The sequence below is a fragment of the Dreissena polymorpha genome, chromosome 3 (assembly GCF_020536995.1).
Source record: "Dreissena polymorpha isolate Duluth1 chromosome 3, UMN_Dpol_1.0, whole genome shotgun sequence".
NCBI classification, from domain to species: domain Eukaryota; kingdom Metazoa; phylum Mollusca; class Bivalvia; order Myida; family Dreissenidae; genus Dreissena; species Dreissena polymorpha.
In genome coordinates, this window is record NC_068357.1 from 36,535,687 (window position 1) to 36,559,952 (window position 24,266).

General features: G+C 35.5%; 2 protein-coding genes and 1 long non-coding RNA gene across 5 annotated transcripts in view; 2 read left to right on the forward strand and 1 right to left on the reverse strand.

Annotated features, from left to right (window-relative positions):
* The window catches only part of LOC127873711 (heat shock 70 kDa protein 12A-like), a 30,984-nt gene extending 18,676 nt beyond the window's left edge, over positions 1-12,308 (forward strand). Inside the window, exons 2-4 of the mRNA XM_052417666.1 lie at positions 8,540-8,758; positions 9,925-10,084; positions 10,213-12,308. Of these exons, the coding sequence (XP_052273626.1) occupies positions 8,540-8,758; positions 9,925-10,084; positions 10,213-11,303 (1,470 nt within the window). The 3' untranslated portion in view covers positions 11,304-12,308. The remainder of the gene's footprint in view (positions 1-8,539; positions 8,759-9,924; positions 10,085-10,212) is intronic.
* LOC127873743 (uncharacterized) lies at positions 1,746-3,522 on the forward strand. Of its 2 annotated transcripts, none has more exons than XR_008046362.1 (3): positions 1,746-1,841; positions 1,998-2,196; positions 3,097-3,522. It is a non-coding gene; the product is annotated as an uncharacterized LOC127873743 (long non-coding RNA). The 2 variants fall into 2 exon arrangements; XR_008046363.1 differs by lacking the exon at positions 3,097-3,522 and adding an exon at positions 2,481-2,503.
* A 1,650-nt stretch (positions 12,309-13,958) lies between the features above and the next one.
* LOC127873723 (CDAN1-interacting nuclease 1-like) overlaps positions 13,959-24,266 on the reverse strand; it is a 28,772-nt gene continuing 18,464 nt past the window's right edge. For both annotated transcript variants that reach the window (XM_052417685.1, XM_052417686.1), the window contains 7 exons: positions 22,027-22,105; positions 21,647-21,726; positions 21,226-21,275; positions 17,771-17,838; positions 17,457-17,522; positions 15,991-16,096; positions 13,959-14,787 (listed from right to left, as the gene is read on the reverse strand). In XM_052417685.1, the coding sequence (XP_052273645.1) occupies positions 14,658-14,787; positions 15,991-16,096; positions 17,457-17,522; positions 17,771-17,838; positions 21,226-21,275; positions 21,647-21,726; positions 22,027-22,105 (579 nt within the window). In that variant the 3' untranslated portion in view covers positions 13,959-14,657. The remainder of the gene's footprint in view (positions 14,788-15,990; positions 16,097-17,456; positions 17,523-17,770; positions 17,839-21,225; positions 21,276-21,646; positions 21,727-22,026; positions 22,106-24,266) is intronic.

Genomic DNA, 24,266 nt, shown 5'->3' on the forward strand with positions numbered 1-24,266 from the left:
TAAACAAGAGCAGACAACTGTAACAAGCATTTTGTAAGAATTATGGCCCCTTTTCCACTTAGAATATGCATATTATTGATAAATCTTTATTAAAGTTTGCGTACCACCTCAAATATTTTCTTTTTCCCTTGACATAAGGTTTCACATTTTGCATACTTCTTTACCAACATGACCCCAATCTATAAACAAGAGCAGACAACTGTAAAAAGCATTTGTAAGAATTATGGCCCCTTTTTCACTTAGAATATGCATATTATTGGTTATTCTATGTTAAAGTTTGCGTACCACCTTAAATATTTTCTTTGCCCCTTGACATATTGCTTTTATATTTTGCATACTTCTTTACCAACATGACCCCAATCTATAAACAAGAGCAGACTACTGTAAACAGCATTTTGTAAGAATTATGGCCCCTTTTTCCACTTAGAATACGCATATTATTAATAATTCTGTGTTAAAGTTTGCGTACCACCTCGAATATTTTAATTGTCCCTTGACATACTGCTTTCATATTTTGCAAACTTCTTGACCAACATGACCCCAATCTATAAACAAGAGCAGACAACTGTAACAAGCATTTTGTAAGAATTATGGCCCTTTTTCCACCTAGTAACTTTGAATATTTGTTAAATTTTGTGTTTACATCGACTTTACTTCTAAAGTATCAAGGCTATTGCTTTCAAACTTCAAATACTTGCTTACCATCATGAGGGTACTGCACCTGGCAAGTTGAATTTTACCTTGACCTTTGACCTTGAATCTGAAGGTCAAATAAATAAATTTTGATTAAATTGCCATAACTTCTTTATTTAGGATCAGATTTGATTCATACTTTGACAAAACAACGCTTACCTGATATACCACAATGGACTTAACCCAAACCATCCCACACGCCCCACCCTAGAAATCCGCCCCCCCCCCCCCCAAAAAAAAAAGAGTTTTTGTTTTCCTTACTTTTTTTAACACGTTAAAAAAAACTTTTTTTTTCTTAAAACCGTCCAACCATCCCACCCAAGCTATTGCTATCAAACTTGAAATACAATCTTATTAGTATGTTTTATGTCTTTACAAATGTTCAATAGATTGTGGAAAACATACCTGAACTCAGAATCGTCTATAATGTACCACTTCTTTAAAACATAAGCGATCAATATGTTTCAATTATGGTCCTCTTCCAGTTAGAATATGACTATAGTACCTTGACCTTATTGAATATGAACAATTTCCGAATGGTGGCTTACTTTATACTATCAAGAACTTGAATAGTCGAGCGCGCTGTCTTCTGACAACTCTTGTAGTTTTTCTCATCGACATTTCCATTTTAACATTTAGTAGCCAAAAGGGGCCAAGTCCCCTTGGTCTCGCAAGAACGTACTGCCAGAATTACGTTGATCCACCAGGTTTTGAAGTAAAAACCGTAGATGATGTCATAGGTACAAATATTTTTGTATATGGTTATGTTTAAGGTCGTTTAGAAATTATAAAAGAATATCGTAGCCCCTTTCCATTAAAAAGAGAAAACAAACATGGACTATTGGGTTACTTAATACTGGGCAGATAAATGGAAGTAGCATAAAGATTTATTGATTTTTTATGAATAAAACACTATTGGCGCCTATATCTAGCCTTCAATTATATGACCAAAATGATTATTAATATAAAATGTCTACAAATATAAATATTTCAGGCGAAGGAGTCTTTTTAAAAAGGAGACTTTCTTCTCGAATACAAAGGAGATATGATAACACGAGTAAAGCATGCACGGCAATTAGAAAAGGAGTATGAAAAAGAGGGTCAAGGCAGCTTCATGTACTTTTTAAATACAGAGACAAATCTTGCTGGTAACTACAAGTTATCTTTACTTTGCACATCAAACGTTTAAATTACGCCATTAGAAGAAGACTTATCTTTAGTTTTTTCACCATAATAATTAAATATGGCATGCGCGTTATTTTAGTTTAAAGCATCAGAAGTGTTTATTTAAATGTCTTATTCAGCATTGACGCTACCAACGATATATTTCATGAGGGTCGAATGATAAATGATGCCGAAAATGGAGACGCAAAACAAAATTGTGTAATGAAAATAGTTGAAGTCAACCAAACTCCCCATCTATGCACTATCGCCGACAGAGACATTGCAATTGGCGAGGAACTCCGATATGATTATGGAGTACCAACACTTCCATGGAGAAAGGTACATTCTATTGTCAAGATGTCATCTATGATGGATTTATCACTGATATTTATCACATTTTAAATTAGCTTTAAATGTCTTTTGAATTATTAATTTTATAAATATAGCAAATCAGTTTTATGATTACATTCATGTTCATTCATGAGTTGTTCATTTTAAAAACAGATAGTCAAATATCTTTTTGCTGTGAATTAAAATGTTTAATCATTAAACGTCGTCAAGCTCTACTTTAATGCGGTCTGTCTGATAATGTGTAATTGTGTAATTGTTATTTGAATTTTCAGAAATGCACGGAGCAAAAAATGGGTATGTTTTACAGTGATTTGTTATTACTACACATGCATTAATACAAATGCGTTGTACTTAATGGTTTCATAACTAACGAACTTTCTAACACTGACTAAATTATGTGTAATACCAATTTTTATTGTTGTTTTGAATAGGCAACACAATGACTACTAGATCTACGGACAGCCAGGAACCAGGATAAACAACATCCATACACACGGAAGAAGTCAATGAGACGGTTTGTAATATTTCGCAAGGTCGAAGCTACTAAGGCGTATTTTCTGGTTGGTTTTGTCTTCAGTGAAATGGGCGTAATTTTGCCTTACTAAGGCGTAATTTCTGGTTAAATACCTTTTAGCCGTGAATTAAAATGGTTTATCATTGAACGTCGTCAAGCTCTACTTGAAATGCGTTCTGTCTGATAATGTGTATTTGTTTTTTGCATTTTCAGAAATGCACGGAACAAAAAAGGGTATGTTTCACAGTGATATTATGAACATCATTAAATTAATGTCAATGTCAATGTGTTGTACTAAATGGCTTCATGAATAACGAACTTTTTAACTCGGACTAGATTATGTGTTATACCATTTTTATTGTTGTTTTGAATAGGCAACACAATGACTACTAGATCTACGGACAGCCAGGAACCAGGAAAAACAACATCCGTACACACGGAAGAAGTCGATGAGACGGTTTGTAATATTTCACTATGTCGAAGCTACTAAGGCGTATTTTCTGGTTTGGTTTAGTCTTCAGTGAAATGGGCGTAATTTTGCCTTAAATTATATTGTGCCAATATTTATTCCGGGTGATGCTAATTGGTATTTGGGCTTAATATAACACGTACGTCGATGATCATTATATTAACATGTTATAGCACACGTTATGCGAATTTTAAAAGAATGAAATATTGTTTACCAGTTGTAGTTACTTTGAACTACTTGTCTTGCAAAATCTTCATATACACAAAGAATTTAGAATTTACACCTGTCAATGAAACTGGTGAGCATGTGTATTAACCACTGTAGTCTATAAACATCGACTTCATCATAATCACAAAAACGTTAATTATCGCTTATCCAAGAAGTGTAATATCATTAATTTTAATTTTCAGTGTAAGACTTATACGCTGCCACAAATTGACAAATGACGATGGAGAATAAGATGGATGTTTAACAAAACTGGAAAAAGACCTGTGCCGTTATTTTTACCGTACAGAGATTATTTCAAAACGAGGTCGAATATCTGCAGTACTGTTTCCAAGACAGGTGAAAGAAAATATCGACCTCCTGATACGCAGCAGAAATTCTCTAACAAACTGTTTCAAAAGTAAATATCTTTTCGCAACAAAATCTGCATCATCGCATATTCGTGGGACAGATGTATTACGTTCGATTGCAATTGACTGTGGAGCTGAACATCCGGAAAGGCTTCGTTCTACAAAGTTAAGGAAACATATTGCCACAATGACTCAGCTTTTTAACTTGTCTGAAAATGAATTAGACATTCTAGCTAAATTTCTTGGTCACGACATTCGAGTACATAGAGAATTCTACAGATTACCAGATGGAACCATGCAGGTTGCCAAAGTCAGCAATCTGCTCATGATGATGGAAAGTGGACAAATTACCATAAATTCTGTCAATTCGCTAGACGATATTGATGTTGACGACGAATGTATTGAAGGTATGTCGCATTTTCAGTGTTAAATTCATACAGTAAACTTGTTTAATGTAAATAATGGGCTCATTACCGAACTTGATAACCTGAAGTGATAAAAATAATTACAAACATTTTTCTGAAATATACTTGTGTTATGCAAGGTAATTCTTTTTAATCGGAGACGACCAGGTAAGGTGGAATGTAAAGTCTACACTCATTTTGTGCTCAGTAAGGTTTACATTGGCTACTTCTAATTTTTCAATTTCAATGCACTAACTGCATATTTATTTGGTGTGCTTCGGTTGTTTCCATTATTGTGATTTTATAAACTATATATAATTTTTGATCTTGTGATTTACACGACAGATGAACAATACTCTTCTGAATCATCAGAAAATGAAAATACTGAAGACCTCGAAACTCTTCTTCCCAGCCACAGTCAACCAAAAATAACAGACAAAGGTATGCAAACACATGTGAATGCATTCAAGTTATGTATCTCCAAGTTTCTTATGTTTCTTAGAACATGATTTGCTTTCATGTAATTGTTTGATTCATTAGGCAAAATAATGTTTCCAAATTTATCGTGTGACATCGATGTCATTATCAGGTGCCGTAAGTACCTGGACGCTTTTGTCGTAATTTTGCTATGAAAAATTGTACTGAAGTATATATATTTAATATGAATATCTTACACATGGCAGTTAGCGACGTCATATGGTGTTTTATTATCCATGTACAGAAAAGGGTACTTCAAATACCAGGAGAACAAAACAAGCAGCCAAAAAGCAATGGAGTGAAAACGAAAAAGGAGCTGTTCACAGACACTTTGATCGTTTTTTTGATAATGGGTAAATTACCAGGGAAAAAAGAAATACTTGCGTGTATTGAAAGTGAGAATGACCTTCACAACAGAAGTTGGAAAAATGTCAAAGACGTTTGCAGAAATTTAATTGAAACAAAAAAGCGACGGGGACTTTTAACTCAAAAAAATATTACACATATAATGCACGTTTAGGAGAATACGTTAAAGGATGAAGTTGCCACATGTGTTTTGTGTGTTTTCTTGTTCTATATACTCTTTTCGAAAACGATATATGTGTGCTTATTGTATTTGAATGTTTTATTAATACGGTTCAGTCAAAAACGATATTTGTTCATAATCATATCGCCGAACAAATTAGGATTGGTATATAGTTCGGCCAAAGAGTGTTTCTTTGTACTTTCTATTACGAGTTTCTACGAGTTACTCACTATACAAGTTATTTTTTACCCTAAACTTGGTGAATATGAATGAATATAGCAAACATGATAACAAATCAATCTAGAAGGCTAAACGTTCAGAGAAGGCACAAAAAAATTCAGTCGGATAAATGGAAACAAACATTTTGTTCAAGCATAACAAACAAAAACTTTAAGATTTAATAAGATAAATGTAAATAACATAAAAAACTACTGCTAAGCTACTGCTACAATGTGATAAATACAAATGAATATTTTGTCAATTTTACAAAATTTGTTTTGAATGACAGGTGTCTGACTTGCAGTTGAGTACTTAATAGTTATTTTAAAGTAAAAATTTACCAAAATGTAAATTATTGCGTAAGTATTGCACTAGAATTGATTAAATGGTTGTTAAATATTACAATAATTTCCTACACAGATTTTTGTGCATTTGTTTTGCGTGTAGATATTCACATTAACTATCAATTCACATATTTGCTTTGTGTATATAATGGTATGTTTATATGTTTTTCATATCAAAATTGCTTGATCTACACAAATTCGCGAGGAGTTATGCATTTTTTCCCATGTTTTTAATTGAAGTTTATAATTCAACGGCGATGAAATTTACTAAGATGCCAGATTTAGTTATGTTTTGTCTCATTTATGGTTAAAGATCAATTAACATACCCATTTCCCAGACTAAGATATTGTTAAAACAATGAATCGCGTTTGCGACTGACCTCTTTTATGCATTCTAACACAAGCTATTTACTTGTTTTTTCGAATACTCTTCATATACACACACTTGAACAAGCTGTAGATTACCAAGAACAAAACATATTTGAAACATATATTTATATGTGATATGTAAATATATGCACAAAGCTAATAATTCATCATGTTTATACACTTTGCGATATGATGCTATAATGTCGGTTGTTTTAGTGATTAATCATATGTTAACCATGTTATCCGCCATCTGGAATGTAATTGTTTTGACATGTATGCGAAATTGATCTTGTTCGATTTGGTTCTGTATATTCAGAATTGAGTCACACTGTTATAATTTTCCTGTTGGTACATATTATTTTTAAGTTGGCACCAACAAGGGTCTAACAATTGATCCACATGTGCACTCCCAGTAAGTATATATACTATAATGTAAGTGATTTAAAATAATATTAAACTACGTGTTTGATAAGTGTTTGCTTTGGTTCATATTTAATTATTAGTGTTTTTATATAATGATAATGCTGTCAAAGTCAGCGGTGATTATACGTGTATAACAACATTAATTATAACTTTTATATTGTTTTCAACAAATAATATATGGATGACACATCGGCATAACTTTTCAGTGCTTAAAATACACTCTTTCTATTATATTTTATGCAAAAATTAGGTACATACGTTGGTTTACATAAAGGTAGTTTGAACAAAATACGTTAATCCAACTCTTGAAAAAAGGTGTTTGGTTTGCAAGGGAAAACAAAGCGATTGCCAGTGACTATTTTCCTAAAAATATAATCTGTTATTTCGACAGGTAGAATTATATGTAAGTTCATTATTAACGTTAACCCGTTTTTGGCATTCTCTACTCAAACAAGTGCATACATACTGTATTTTTTTAATATAGCACATGTGTAATGGTATCACAGATGTAGAATTGGAATACATATATTATAACGATAAATACTGATCATCATTCAGATTGACCTACTGCCGTAGACTAAGTCACTGGCGCATCAAAATGCATTGTTATCAAGTCGTTTTGCTCGTTTACTAAACTATTTAGTTTCTCAGGCCTCGCCACATTCGTTGTGAAACGTTCATGATTGTTTAAAGTTACATATTTTATTATTTTTGAAAATGCAATAAATGTATTTAAGACAATTTAAGTGAAGTGGAAGTTGCCATGCGTGTGAATGAATTTTCTGATGTTTACCTGTTTCAGGGGATTAAATGCATGAGTTATTTTATAATGTCAGAGTAAGGACAAAGTAAATTTACACTACTCAATCTACATGCATATGGGCAGTTCTACTTTTAGGATAAAAACTTCATAGTACGTGGATATCGTGAATGTTTTTTTCTGATGGAAAAAAGGAATTAAACAAATAAGCCGCCTCCCCCTCTCCTTCATTCTGTTTGACAAATAGCGTGGCCGGAAAAAAATAACATTATTTTTTAGTTTTAAGAACGAATTGTATTCATTTGTTGATTAATTGCACCATAATTGTTATGGTATAATGCAGCACTTGCATGCTTGTAGTCGGCTTATAGCTAATGAAGTCATAAATGTATTGTTTGATTTGCGTTATGGCTCTTATGCTTATTTTGATGTGAATAATATTTGAGTCAATCAAATAAGGCATTTTTGTATAACTTATATAAGGTCATATGATAAACAAATTTAATCAAATATTGTTTCATACATATTCTTTTCAATTTTTTGTACTAACTTTAATATTATCCATGAACGTATATACACCGTTCCCCAGTTGGAACACATTGAAGTGCCACAGTTGGAACGCACTAAGTTCCCCTGTTAGTATACACCATTCCCCTGTTGGTACACATTGAAGTTCCACAGTTGGTACGCACTTAGTACCCCTGTTGGTATACACCGTTCCCCAGTTGGCACACATCGCAGTTCCTCATTTGGTACGCACATAATTCCCCGGTTTGCATGTAAAATTTTCTTTGATTTACTACCCTATTTATCATAATTTTTATGTCAAAATCGTATTTTAGGTTCGAAACTTGTCTGTTCTTTATCACTTTCAGCTTTCTAGAGTATGTGGAAATGGTGGTCCCCGGTTGGTAGGTTTAGAACACATTTCCCCGGTTGGAAGGTTTTACAAGTGTGTGTGTGTGTGTGTGTGTGTGTGTGTGTGTGTGTGTGTGTGTGTGTGTGTGTGTGTGTGTGTGTGTGTGTGTGTGTGTGTGTGTGTGTGTGTGTGTGTGTGTGTGTGTGTGTGTGTGCGTGCGTGCGTGCGTGTTTGTGTGTGTGTGTGTGTGTGTGTGTGTGTGTGTGTGCGTGCGTGCGTGCGTGCGTGCGTGCGTGCGTGCGTGCGTGCGTGCGTGCGTGCGTGCGTGCGTGCGTGCGTGCGTGCGTGCGGGTGTGTGTGTGTGTGTATATATATACAATTTTAATTCACAGAAATTAAAGCGAGATACATTGATAAAAGAGTATGGAGGGAAAGAGCTGGAGGCTATGCATGTTTTTGCCGAAGTGATCAAACACCTAACAGATTGCGTCTACCAAAACCTTCATAGTAGAATTGCTGGAGTTTCAAGTGACGAAGTGCTCTGGGTACTCACCGTGCCTGCAATTTGGTCTGACGCTGCAAAACAGTTCATGCGGGAAGCTGCCAATAAGGTACTTCTACGGTGACTGGATTTTAATTTTATATTTATATCAGCAAAAGATGACTCTAGCAAACTTCCTTAAAGATCACATTACATGTGTAGCAAAGGAAATTGACGCGTCCATCCTTACATTATTCTTTGCAGACTCAGAGTGTGTGTATGGTGTTAAGAATAGTTACCTGTAATGAAGACTGCAGATAGCTGGGTGTGTGTCGTAGCTTCTGTTACAATATATTGTGACAATATAGATCTAGTCTAAATTCGGATGATCTTGTCATACAAAATGAAAATACAAAAAACAATAACAATTATTAAATTAAACCAGAACTGCGACTGGTGCTGTGTGAAATAGTAGATGGCTGTTTTGAATAAGAAAATGTTAAGTCCTTATGTATGCTTATTCCTCTCCATCGAGAGGGGCCAAAGAAAGTCATAATGATGTTTTAATCACCATATCAAACCAATTAATCGTGGTTGTTTTTGTTTTGCTTTTTAAACAATGAACGCTCGTAATTGTTTCACGATACATATACCAATTCTATCAATTAAATACATATTGCAATAGCTTCAATTTTCTGCAAAGGATTAATTTTACGATTTATTTTGAAGGAACACGTTGACTGTAAAAAGACCTATGCATATGCCGGCACATTTTATCGGTAGTTCAATAAAGGTGTTCTGTTTGGACTGTTTTGAGTGATTGCATATTTTGGACAAACGACACAAACATCTAAACATGCACTTATATTATATTCCCTTTTTCCCATTAACATTCCATTGAATATCTTTATTAAAAATTTGTTTTCGGAGAAAAAGTGGGGATAATGTGGTTATCTCCGCCGTCTGTCCGTCCGTCCTGGCCACTATCTCCTCCTACAATATTAGCACTAGAACCTGGAAACTTACACACATGTTAGCTATGAGCATATATGCGACGGTGACGGCGACGGAATTTTGATCTGACCCCTGGGTCAAAAGTTATGGGGATTGGGGTGGGGCCGGGTAAGAGATTTTAAAAAGGCTCATAACTTCTGTGTCCCTTCAGATATTGCTGTCAAATTTGGTATGCATGTGTATCTAGACAACACATTTCCATGCGCATACACTTTTTTTACCCCTGTTACCTTGACCTTGAATAACGCCAGTGACATAAGGATTGAAAAATTATGATTTCAGGCTGGTATTCATGATTCACAGCTGAGGCTGATATTGGAACCGGAAGCTGCATCGTTGTATTGTCGAAGCCAGAACACATGCAGGGTAATTAAAGTCGATGGAAGTGTGAAATTGGAGCCATTGCCCGTGGGTCAGAGGTACCTTGTGGCAGATTTAGGAGGTACGCATGCACTGATTTCTGCGCTCTTCACTCGAAGATTATGCGAAATAATTTGCATTTTGGTTTGTTGTTTGGGCATTAAAACCCTCTACTTTCTTTTTTATTATCATGTTTCCTATTTTCCAAAGGTGGTACAGCAGACATTGCTGTTCATGAAATTCTTCAAGACAGCAATCTGAAAGAAATTTCTAGATCGGACGGAGATGCACATGGCGGCATGCAGATAAATAGGGCGTTCATGCAATTTCTAGATGACGTGTTCGGACAAGAGGTAATGTCCACATTTTGTAAAGATGTGTCGTCAGTAATGAACCTTCGTCGTAATTTTGAAGTTAAGAAAAGGCGCTTCGAATACACAGACGAGAATTTGATAGTTTTCACCCTGACTGGGATCACAGAAGCGGTTAAAAACACAAAGGATGCAGATATGTCTGAAATACAAAATCTTGCACTCCAGAAGTTTGAAAACAAAATAAAATTTATTAAAGGTGACAAATTGTCTGTACACCCGGACTTAATGAAAGGATTTTTCCAGTCAGCGTTACATGGAATAATCACATTTATCCAAAAGCTTCGGCACGAGAATGATCTGGGGATCATTAACACAGTACTTTTAGTCGGTGGACTGTCAGAATCGAAATACGTACAACATAAAATACAAAATGAGATAGAAGGGATTCGTATTATAGTTCCAACAGATGCCCGGTTGGCTGTCATCAAAGGGGCTATCATCTTTGGAGAGGAACCGAAAGTAATAACCGATAGAATCGCACGCTATTCGTACGGATTTTCAGTGGCCAGGGAGTTTAAAATTAATACGGATCCCGAAAACTTGAAAGTTATTCAAAACGGTGTTGAGCTTTGTAATCAAGTATTCGATAAGTTAATTACCAAAGGAGAATGCGTGAAGAAAGGAGGTTTTCGGACATCTCTCGTTAAAAAGGTGGCCTGCTTCGACGGCCTTTTTTCCTTCATGTTGTCGAGCGCACTTCCAGTTATATCAAAAGTTTACAAGTCGGAGGAAACAGAACCAAAATACGCAACTGAGGAACACGGCAGCGAATGCATCGGAATGATCTTTGTAACGCCTCCTGACGGAGGTTGGCCATTGGTTGCCTTGATAGCACACGGTTTGGTTGTTGGAGAAAGCGAACTTCGAGCATTCGCAATGGATGTTCAGTCAAAGGAAATATTTGAAGCTAAATTTGATTGTCTCTAAAAACGTATTTTGGGTTGCTTAGCCAATCGATAAAAGAAAGAATGGACTTAAATCTATGGAATGTTTCAGAGAGTATTACACTTGCATTTCATTAAGCCATATCAGACGCAGCGTGCAAACTATTTTGCCAAAACATATCACACGCGATTTCTCAACGCTCGACTTTCTTCTATTTAACACTAACACTTTGTTTTTTATGAGAATTTGTTAATCAATACGACAAAGTAGGTTGAATTTTCTAGTATAAACCTTTCATAGACATTGAGAAATCATAGCAAAAACTCAGAAGTTCTGTTTAAATAGGAAATATATCTATAGTTATATTAACGTTTTATCAAGTTGTAATGCGTTTTTTTCCTGATTCCAACTTACCCATGCGTTATCCCAGAAGAGGTCTCTGTGTAAGGTGCCCATGTTTGAAGCGAAATAACAATATCGCAAATCATTTGCAAAGACATTGACCCTTTCCACCACATATGTAATACCAGGCGTGATACTCGGTAAGGATCCGATGTGTTGTATTGACCATTTGAATGCGGTGACCACAATTTTATTCATTGTGTATACATTTGTTGCATATTTGTTTCTGCACTTTGTCTAGACATGTTGTCTTGTGTCAGATTGGCCATCTGTCTAAAGCTGAAATTTCACTTAATATCTTAAGATGAAGTTTCATCAAACTGTCTAATACCATCTGTGTTGAGATTTACGAAATTAAAAAAGGGACCTCGACTTTTATCACACCCTATATGCATTCGCTTGCATTAACATTTTAAGTTTCATCACATTATGGAATTTCATTCTCAAAACATCGAGTGGAAACCATTATTTTAGTTTTACCGTTTTAAGGCTTTTTATATGTTAAGTTCTACCAGATTATCCCCATGCGTTCTAAAGTTACTAAGGGGCCATGAGGGCCAAAGTGACCCTTCTTTTCTCATCTGAGTTATGTTTTGCGTGTCACGATTTAGCTTTTGTTATATAGCTCAAATTTAAAATAATACCCATTGGGTAAGTGTTGATCCAAGGGACATGTTTGAACAGACAATGTAGAAGACCACTTTAACATCTTACATGCCAAATATTGCACCCCTGGGTCTTGTACTAGAAGACAAGATATTTTGCTATAGCAAATATCAATCATGTTACTCCTGGAGATGGTCGATTGACTCAGGGGTTGATTTTGACATTAAAACACTGTGTCTTGGACTACTATTCTATGTGACATGCAATTGTCATTATAAAGCTATTGGGCTTGCAGTTTCCGAGCAGATTTTTTGTTTACAATTGTTGTAAGCTCAGATGACCTACAGACGCAGCAGAACGGAACTATTTAGGCAACTTCGGGAGAGGGTAACATAAGGATCATTTGTGTGAAGTTCCGTGAAAATCTGCCCAGCGGCTAAGGATGCGATGCTGTTTGAAGCCTATTGTTGACGACACACAATGACGTCACCCACCACGATAGCTCACCATGAGCAATTAGCACTCTAATATGAACAAATCATAGTGACCTTTAACTATGACACTATACGCCCCATATACCACGCGAGTTGTCACTATATATGTATGTATAAAGTTTAATAAAATACCTGAATCAGGATAGGTATTGATAATTATACTTCATGCTGAAAAAGTCGTCATGATTTCAACAATGTTACTGAAAGTCACCTCCTCTTGTCTGCAGAAGTTGTGAACAACCATAAAGAAACTTTACTTAGAAATAAATGTTTGTTGTTGCAAAACCAACAAAACGAGCAAAAAGTATTAATGACAGAATTGGCAGTGTCATAGTTGTTCAATAAGAATTTTTCAGTTTCAATTTGGTTTCAAAAAAGGACACCATAACCGTGTGTGTGGATGAAATTGGTACAAAAATAATTAACTTCCATAAAAGGTACCTGGGGCCCGTTTTATCAAACATCGTACGCCATTCTCGCCTTACAATGCAATTTTCGAAGCGCCATAAATATGTAACCGTCACATTTATAATTACTTTTGTTGAATATTTACATTCATTTCCAAAGTAGCATTCAAATATCCTTTATATTTGAAACACACAGATCATAATCACTTATATTTTTAAATTACAAAATTCAATCGTAAGTTAACATTATCGTACGATCTTTGATAAGACGGACCCCAGAAGAAAAGAAGCATCCTGTAACTTTCAATTGTATGACGTTTGTACATAAAATACTAACTTTTTACTGTTGTAAGCAAGATCGTGGATTTACGATAGCATGCAATCAGATTCAAGTATTAGATTTCAGTTTTAATTGTAATCTATATTTGTTGTGGTAAACTTGATGATTGCATTTATTGAGAATTCAATATCCTTCTATCCTTTTTTAATAGAAATCCACATGTCGTTTAAACATTTATTCGGTTTCTTGAGTTGAGTACCATGTTATATAAGCTTTACAATTATTTGTATCAACATGATATATGTTTTTGTTGTAATAACTGGGTATTTGGTAATATCTTAAGTTTTTAATTCTTCTTTTTTACGTTCTCTACTTGTACTTTATGATAGTATGCTTTTAGTTCATATATCTTTCACAGTGTTGTATATTGTTTCACAATATATGTTGTATTTTATATATGGAGTTAATATGCACAGGTTTAAGGGTTTCTTTGTAAATAAAAGTAAAGTTTCAAATTAATATTTTATTGTTTTTGTCTAAAGTTTGAAAGACAATAGCTAGTCATCTTAATAATTATAGACATAACACATCCAACTTGTGAGCCTTCAGCATCATTTAAATCAAAAATCTTTGCTTGAACAATCACACAATGATAGCACCACATTAAGCTAAAGTAAAATAATGCAAGAGTACTTGATTATGTACTGGTTTGATAATTTTTTTGGATAATTTAACACAAGAAACAAGAATAAACATTAACCAACTTATTTGTCTGGAGCAGAAGTAACCTTTGAATTTCATAAGTTAAGAATGTACAGAAACATGAACAGGAAAATCTTACAGACACCTTATAAGAACATGTATATAAAAACATAATTTGTATTCAACAGTACTATGTTCACGTTTAAGACATATTGCATTTCCCTAACAGGCAAATAACTGTGAAGCTGCAATCACATGTGTAACTTCCCACATTTAGGAGCATTAAACCTTGAAGTTACTGTTGGAAGGTTTAATGTTATTGTTACTTGAGTACAAAATACAACTTTAGTTTTCCTACATGTATAATACTCCATTAAATCCATGACTAAAGTGGGATCTCTCTTTTGAATTATTTTCTTCTGCTTTTACAAAAATACAATTACTTGATTGTCACACAAAAGAGGTAACAAGAGTTATCAGGTACACAGTGCATATTACATGTTCTTCATTTCACACTGGGGTCCATTTTCACAATGTGCTCCGGAAAGTGATCTCTCAGAATGATACCCTTATCCTGGTTAACATCCAGCTCATCAATGAAACCAAACCAGTAGATCACCATGCCTGGACCAAACCTGTGAAAATTCGAGCAATAGAGTTTAAAAGCGCAAAACATACTTATAATGAATGATGAATATGCTGTACAAATCTTTTCCATTTACCTTGAACATAAAGAAAGTTGGTAACTTGTTATTGTATAATTCAAATTGGTAATTAGTTGTTTACTTAGTAAGTCTACACACCAAAAGCAGGATGAAGAGAAAAATGAAAGGAACAAGAGCTGTCACCATAGGATGACTTATGCCCCCTATAAACGCTTGATAGAAGTCATGAGCTTTTTTTCGAAACCTAAACGCAGATTTCGAAACCTAAACGCGGACCCTAAGTTCAAGGTCAAGGTCAAAGGGGTAAAAATTTGTAGGCGTATGGATAGGCCTTGTCTATATACACATGCATACCAAATATGAAGGTTATATCTCAAGGGACATAGAAGTTATGAGCATTTTTCAAAACCTGAACGCAGATTTCAAAACCTAAACGCGGACCCTAAGTTCAAGGTCAAGGTAACAGGGGTCAAAATTTGTGTGCTTATGGAAAGGCCTTGTCTATATACACATGCATACCAAATATGAAGGTTATATCTCAAGGGACATAGAAGTTAAGAGCATGCATGAGATACACATGCATGCCAAATATCAAGTTGCTATCTTCAATATTGCAAAAGTTATGACCAACCTTAAAGTTTTGGGACAGACACACACATACAATGACAGACAGACAAACAGGCAAAAACAATATACCCCCGATCAATCTATCCGGGGGCATAAAACAATAATTTCTATAAGGAAAATTTAATTTTTTGAAGAGTAACTAATAATATGAACACTTATATTTTATTGAAGAAATGTACAAGATTGCATAATATGTATGACCTTATTGACAAATTAATTTTTTTATCTATTCAACATGTACTAACTTTTATTCATTAGTAAATATGAATATTTATTTTAATTAACGAGCCACACTCTTAGAAAATGGGGCTTAATGCATGTGGATATAATGTCTTCCCAATAGTCTTTGCAGTCCGCAGGGACAACACTTTCCGCCTGTATGTACCGGTACATTTTGTTCAACGAAAATCCAATCTAGATGGACTGCACAGGCTAATATGGGACAACACTTTATGCATGTATGCATTAAACTCTGTTTCCCCAGAGCGAGGTTCAATATATTCTAACTGTTACATTTCCAACGCCATCTTTATTAAGAGGCTACACCTGTTCCAGTAGCTCCAAAACTGCTCCTTCAGGTAACCCTGGTGACTGTGCTCGTCCCCAAACGAGGCCTTGCTCTCAATCCAGTTCACAATGTGGCCATCTACAGCTGTAGGAAAATGGGGCATAATGCATGTGCCTCAAGTATCGTACCAGATTTGCCTGAGCAGTCTGCACAGGCTTATAAGGGACAACACTTTCCGCAACTATGATTGAAAAGGAGACAGAATTGAGACATATGAGACACGCTCTGAAAAAAGGGGGCTTCATGCATGTACATAAAGTGTCGTCACAGATAAGCATGTGCAACCACACAGGCTAATCAGAAAGGCATTTTCCGCCTAGACAGGATTGTGGTTTAGAAGAGAGGAACAATGCCATAAAAGCGGAAATTGTCGTCCCTGATTTGTCTGAGGGGACTGCATGAATATATATGAATTATATACAGATAATCCATAACTAGGGACAAAATTGTCACAAAACCAGGTTTTCATTGTGAAAAAAAAATCTGATAAAGGAGGAAAACTCAAACTGAACTTTTGAAATGAACAAACAAAATTAACCTCCTTTGTAAGTTTGTTTTTTAAAAAAATCTATTTTTAGTCGTGGCGACCTTGACATTGGAGATACTGACGTGATTCTTTCGTGCGATACACCGTCCCATGATGGTGAACAAATGTGCCAAATGATTTTAAAATCTCACAATGAATGACATAGTTATGGCCAGGACAAGCTCATTTATGGCCATTTTTGACCTTTGAACTCAAAGTGTGACCTTGACCTTGAAGATATCGACGTAATTATTTCGCGCGACACACCGTCCAATGATGGTGAACAAATGTGCCAAATGATTTAAAAATCTGACAATGAACGACATAGTTACGGCCCGGACAAGCTTGTTCCGCCCGCCCGCCAGCCCGCCAGCCAGCCCGCCAGCCCGCCAGCCAGCCAGCCAGCCAGCCAGCCAGCCAGCCCGCCCGCATTCGCCAATCTAAAAACCAGTTTTTTCCTTCGGAAAACCTGGTTAAAAATTAATATCACTATCTAACAAAACATCTGTCACTTGTTGATTTTAAACAAGATGGATAGAACATAACTTGACCATGTTTTTAGCGAAGCTGTTTTCGGAGAAAACCCAAGCTATTGTCATAGCAAGCTTGTCGTGTCGTCCGCCGGCGTCGTGCTAAAACCTTTACATTGGCTCTAAAATCAAAGTGCTTCCACCTACAACTTTAAAACTTGATATGTAGATGCACCTTGATGAGTTCTACACGCCACGCCCATTTTTTGGGTCACTAGGTCAAAGGTCAAGCTCACTGTGACCTCTAAAAAAAAATTCTGACAAGCTTTCGCAGCCGAGCGTGGCAACTATTATGCGGTGCTCTTGTTTATGATATATAACCAGTTACCAAATAAGCTTTCCTAAAAAGGTAATTTTAAAACATGCAAAAGCAAAATTATCATCATACCAATAGGGACTTCAAGTTTGACATCTGGTGTTTTGTCATAGCCTTTTGTTCTCATCTGATCTTCTCCTGTATATGAAATAAGAAAAGAAGTCACACCGTTGGTTAAAAATGGGGTGCATCACTTTTTAAATATGTAAATGTGCAAAAATCTTAAAATTAAGACTTTCAGATTAAATTCTAATTTGCAAATATATATAAAAGTCCCAAGAACATTTGCAAAAAGGAATGCAAACAAAATCAATAACATTTAGCTGAAGCACTAAATCTTGTGAACATATGTGCATAAGCCATTGTAATTGTTTAGAATTACTTACCAATATATGCCAGCCCAAGTCTGTCCAGTATGTGGTTCAGTTTAAATTCATACTCATGCCCTATGGAACTGTATCTCGGCTAAGGAACTTAATCTAAGAAACCCAAATGCCCTCTTAGGAACCCAAATGCTCTCTAAGGAATCCAAATGCTCTACGGACACCAAATTCTCTCTAAGGAACCCAAATGCACTAAGGAACCCAAATGCTCTAAGGAACACAAATGCTCTCTTAGGAAAACAAATGCTTTAAGGAACCCAAATGCTCTTAAATGATCTATGGAACCTTATGTTAAATCTTTATGAATCGCTTATACATCTTGTAAAAATGCTAAATTAACCACAACTCAAAATATCTTCTTTTAAGAGTGTTACATATTTAATGAGGAAAGTTGCTTAATAAAATTTAAATGAACTTAAAATTTATTTTTAACATTACGAAATACTCATATTGATGGAATTGATTCCACCAGTGTCCCATATTAAAGCTTCACTTTTTGGAGGGCTAGATAATAAACTTATACCTTTCACAATGTGACTAATTTGGTTAATATTTCTGGGTTGTTGCACATCTACTTACAGTGTATCATACAATGATGAACTCACATACAATATAGTGTCGTCTTGTTAAATGTAAGTCAACACAAAAGAGCCCGACAGGACCAAAGTCGCTCACCTGAGATACAAAGCAACACACATGTTCTGTGCAGCCAAAGATATCATTAGAATAAATGTTCTGACCAACTTCCATAAAGATTGAACTATAAATATGGCTTTTAGAGTGTTAACAAGGTCTTACTAAAGCCATTGAAGGATAAATGCCCTGCCCCCTAGGGGCAAAGTCTTTCAACAGTATGGAATCATTTTCAAACCCATTCAAGATATCATTTAAACAAATATTCTGACTAAGTTTCATGTAGATTGGACTATAAATGTGTCTTCTAGAGTGTTAACAACGTTTTACTAAAGCCATATAAGTAAAACCATCCCACCCCCACCAAGAACCATATTTGAACCGAGACATTGGGGAAAATCTCCTGACCAAGTTTCATGAAGATTGGACAATAAATGTGGCCTCTAGAGTGTTAACAAGGTTATACTAAAGCCCTACAAGGAAAAATTCTCCGCCCCCTGGAAGCCATGTTTTTCCACCAACCGTAACCGGGTTGGGTCACTTTGGATTGGGAAAATTCGCAACGTTTTGACAAATTGTTGTTGTTTTGCTAAAAAATTTGCTTTAAAATTGAGAATATAAGTGTTGTCAATATTATATTTACTAAGGTGGCACTTATATGGATGGGAAATTAACAAACAAGAGTTCCGCGGTCGGAGATGACCGCATTGAAGCCGGATTTTTGATTTAAATGACAGGAAAGTACCTTTCGTGTTTTTGTCAATGCAATACTTAAATTACTGAAATATTGTTCAAAGGTCAAAATGAAATGTAAGTACTTTTCAAGGCATGAGCAAACCTTGTGTTATGTTTTGAATGCATGCATATACATGAACAACAATAACATTTAAGGTCACAAATATGAACTTGAATTGACAATTAGGAAAGTTTGATCTCAATTTTTTTATTAGCAAATTAGTAACATATTGTTTGAAGTTTCCATCAATTTCATTATCAAATGTAAGAAAATAAACTTAGATGAAATAATACTATTTATTGTTTTGCTTTCACATACCTACACAGAAATCCAGACATTTTTACATTCAAGGTCACAGTGACCTTGACCTTAGAATGAATGACCTTGAAATGACCAGTGGTCATCTAAGTGTGCTTGCAAACCTTCATGTCAAGTTTGAAGACTCTATGTCCAAGCATACCAAAGTTATAACAATTTTAACATTTTAACATTTAAGGTCACAGTGACCTTGACCTTCAAATGAATGACATTGAAATGACCAGTGGTCATCTTCTAGTACTGGCCAATCTTTATTTCAAGTTTGAAGACTCTAGGTACAAGCATACCAAAGTTATAACATGAAATAAGAACTTTAACATTTTTACATTCAAGGTCACAGTGACCTTGACCTTCAAATGAATGACCTTGAAATGTCCAGTGGTTACTTACTAGTTCTGGCCAACCTTCATGTCAAGTTTCAAGACTCTAGGTCCAAGCATACCAAAGTTATAACAACTTTAACATTTTTACATTCAAGGTCACAGTGACCTTGACCTTCAAATGAATGACCTTGAAATGTCCAGTGGTTACTTACTAGTTCTGGCCAACCTTCATGTCAAGTTTCAAGACTCTAGGTCCAAGCATACCAAAGTTATAACAACTTTAACATTTTTATATTGAAGGTCACAGTGACCTTCACCTTCAAATGAATGACCTTGAAATGACCAGTGGTCATCTGTTAATCCTGGCCAACCTTCATGTCAAGTTTGAAGACTCTAGGTCCAAGCATACCAAAGTTATACCATGAAATAAGAACTTTAACATTTTTACATTCAAGGTCACAGTGACCTTGACCTTCAAATGAATGACCTTGAAATGACCAGTGGTTACTAACTAGTTATGGCCAACCTTCATGTCAAGTTTCAAGACTCTAGGTCCAAGCATACCAAAGTTATAACAACTTTAACATTTTTTATATTGAAGGTCACAGTGACCTTGACCTTCAAATGAATGACCTTGAAATGACCAGTGGTCATCTGTTAATCCTGGCCAACCTTCATGTCAAGTTTGAAGACTCTAGGTCCAAGCATACCAAAGTTATACCATGAAATAAGAACTTTAACATTTTCGAGCACGCCGCCACCCCGCCCGCCCGCCCGACAACATCAATCTATAAGCCGAGATTTTTTCGAAAAAAATCCGGCTAAATATTGAGATCTAAAAAATTTATTTGTTTACTTTTGGAAACCTTTCATTGGGAATTTTTAACTCCCATTTGGGAAAAATGTATACCAGACCCGATTTTGATTGAAAAAAAACACTGATGCCCAGCCCCCTGGCAGTAATGTTTTTCAACCAACCGGAACCATTTTCTAAATCGTCAAAGATATCATTGTGACTCATTTTCTGACCAAGTTTTATGAAGATCGGACAATAAATGGGGCCTCTAGAGTGTTAAAAAGGCAAATGTTGACAATAGATGATGGACAAAAGTTGATCCCAAAAGCACACCATTGAGCATGTTTTGCTCATGTGAGCTTAGAAAGATATTAGTCTTGCTCTGGGAAAACAGGACTTAACTCATATGCGTAAAATGTTATAGTTGATTAACCTGTAAAGTCGGCAAAGGTGATCAGGAACAATACTTTCCACTTTTATGGTATTTTTGTTTAAAGGAAGTCTATTCTTAGTGAATTTTTGTCTAGGGGAAAGTGTCATTCCTGAATAGTCCCTGTTTGTTCAGACTGCAAAGGCTTACCTGGGTTAAAACTTCAAGCACATGCATTAAGCCCTGTTTTCTCATAGCATGTCTCATAAAGTTCAAGGATACTGCTTAATGCTATCACATAGTGGGCCATAGTGGTCATCACACAGCACACACTGAAACAGAAACTAAACACTTACTACCATGGCAACATACAACTTATACAAACTGATATGCTTGTTCAATATCCAACCATATTTGGGTGCAAAAAAACATGGGTTTCAGAAACTGCAAACATTAATTTGAATGTTCAAAGGACAATTCAAATTATTTCTTATTTTAGTTTACAATTGTATTCAAATATAACAGGATTATTAAAAGTTCATTACCAGATCTGACTTCTATGCCAATACAATTTTGTGTAACCATTAAAGACAATTAAAGGGCAATAATACTTTTTTACATGTTTAGCAACTTTTCCCTTACTCTTGTTTCACTCACATATCAATCTCTCCCAGAATGTATCTCATGCCTATAGTATACAGACCTGGTGTATTTCAATGGCCAGTCTTGGATCCTCTATCAGTGATGGTTCCTTCATGCAACTTGTTACTATTGTCTTTGGAGCTGAAATCATTAGCAAGAAACTTAAAACAAGAAACTCCAGATTTCAAGGTTAACCTTAACAAAATTACAGTTACCAAGTCATTATTATTTGACTAATTAGAATATGATTTTGTTGTTTTTCATGGTATCTTAGGGGTTGGACTTCAATGCCTTACTCCAGGGTATGATAAAATTCATGTTATGGTCTATAATGAAAACGCTCTAAAACTCTGAAGTAAGCAGCATCCACTCTGAAAAAAACAAAAACAAGCCAAGTTTCAAGAAATGTACCACATGTTGAGACTAACCTATGTTACTTACGCGTTTCTCCCTCGTACTTGGTTACAGAAAGATGGCGCTCCAATATGATACGACCAAGTAAGGCTGGAGACAAGTCCAACTGGAGAGAAGAAACAGAATAACAACACTTTAAAGTCATTGCATGGTTATGGTTAAACAATCACCTCTTTTAGTTTTATTATGCAAACAATTTTATACATGTACCAAGAAATTCACACAAGTGTTTTTTTTTCATTCAAAATCGGGTCCGTTAATCGGACCCATTCCCAATAGAAACAAGAAACCGTCGGAGACGGGTGATGCTCCCAAAGGTTTTTTTGTCACAATATTGCACTATATATTCAGATAAAAGGAAACGTCCTGAGGGGCATAACTTTGGACAAAATAATACGATGGATGGTTTAGCAACTTAAAAATTTCTAAGGGCCATAACTCTCTAAATAAATCATCTAACCAGAACCCACAAATAACATGGGCATCTCCTCAAGGTAGTTAAGCTTCCCATAAAGCTTCATTGAATTCCAGTCAGTAGTTGGGGAGAAATAGCCTGGACAAGAATTGCACTATATGTACAGTTTATAGAAAATTTCAAAGGGCCATAACTCTGTGAAAAATCATCCGACCATAACCGGCTGATAATATGCACATCTCCTGTTGGTAGTGAAGCTTCCCATAAAGTTTCATTGAATTCCCGTAATAAGTTGTTGAGAAATAGCTCGGACAAGAATTGCACTATATGTACAATGGAAAATTTCAAAGGGCCATAATTCTGTGAAAAATCATCAGACAAGAACCAGCTGATAACCATAAAGTTTCATTGAATTCCAGTCATTAGTTGCTGAGAAATAGCCCGGACAAGAATTGCACAATATGTACAATAGAAAATTTCAAAGGGCCATAACTCTGTGAAAAATCATCCGACAAAAACCGGCTGATAATATGCACATCTCCTCTTGATAGTGAAGCTTCCCATAAAGTTTCATTGAATTCAGTCATTAGTTGCTGAGAAATAGCCCGGACAAGAATTGCACTATATGTCCAGTTAGTGGAAAATTTCAAAGGGCCATTACTCTGTGAAAAATCATCCGCCCAGAACCCGCTGATAATATGCACATCTTCTCTTGGTAGTGAAGCTTCCCATAAAGTTTCATTGAATTCCGGTCATTAGTTGCTGAGAAATAGCCCGGACAAGAATTGCACTATATGTACAGTTAATGGAAAATTTCAAAGGGCCATAACTCTGTAAAATCATCCGACCAGAACCTGCTGATAATACGCACATCTCCTCTTGATAGTTAAGCTTCCCAAAAAGTTTCATTGAATTCCGGTCATAAGTTTCTGAGAAATAGCCCAGATAAAAATTGTGCAAGAATTGCACTATATGTACAATGGAAAATATCAAAGGGCCATAACTCTGTAAAAAATCATCCGAGGAGAACCAGCTGATAATATGCACATCTCCTCTTGGTAGTGAAGCTTCCCATAAATTTTCTTTGAATTCCAGTCATTAGTTGCTGAGAAATAGCCCGGACAAGAATTGCACTATATGTACAATGGAAAATATCAAAGGGCCATAACTCTGTGAAAAATCATCTGCCCAGAACCCGCTGATAATATGCACATTTCTTCTTGGTAGTGAAGCTTCCCATAAAGTTTCATTGAATTCCGGTCATTAGTTGCTGAGAAATAGCCCGGACAAGAATTGCACTATATGAACAGTTAATGGAAAATTTAAAAGGGCCATAACTCTGTGAAAAATCATCCGACCAGAACCTGCTGATAATATGCACATCTCCTCTTGGTAGTTAAGCTTCCCAAAAAGTTTCATTGAATTCCGGTCATTAGTTTCTGAGAAATAGCCCAGATAAAAATTGTGCAAGAATTGCACTATATGTACAATGGAAAATTTCAAAGGGCCATAACTCTGTGAAAAATCATCCGAGGAGAACCGGCTGATAATATGCACATCTCCTCTTGGTAGTGAAGCTTCCCATAAAGTTTCTTTGAATTCCAGTCATTAGTTGCTGTGAAATAGCCCGGACAAGAATTGCACTATATGTCCAGTTAATGGAAAATTTCAAAGGGCCATAACTGTGTGAAAAATCATCCAAGGAGAACCGGCTGATAATATGCACATCTCCTCTTGATAGTGAAGCTTCCCATAAAGTTTCATTGAATTCAGTCATTAGTTGCTGAGAAATAGCCCGGACAAGAATTGCACTATATGTACAGTTAGTGGAAAATTTCAAAGGGCCATAACT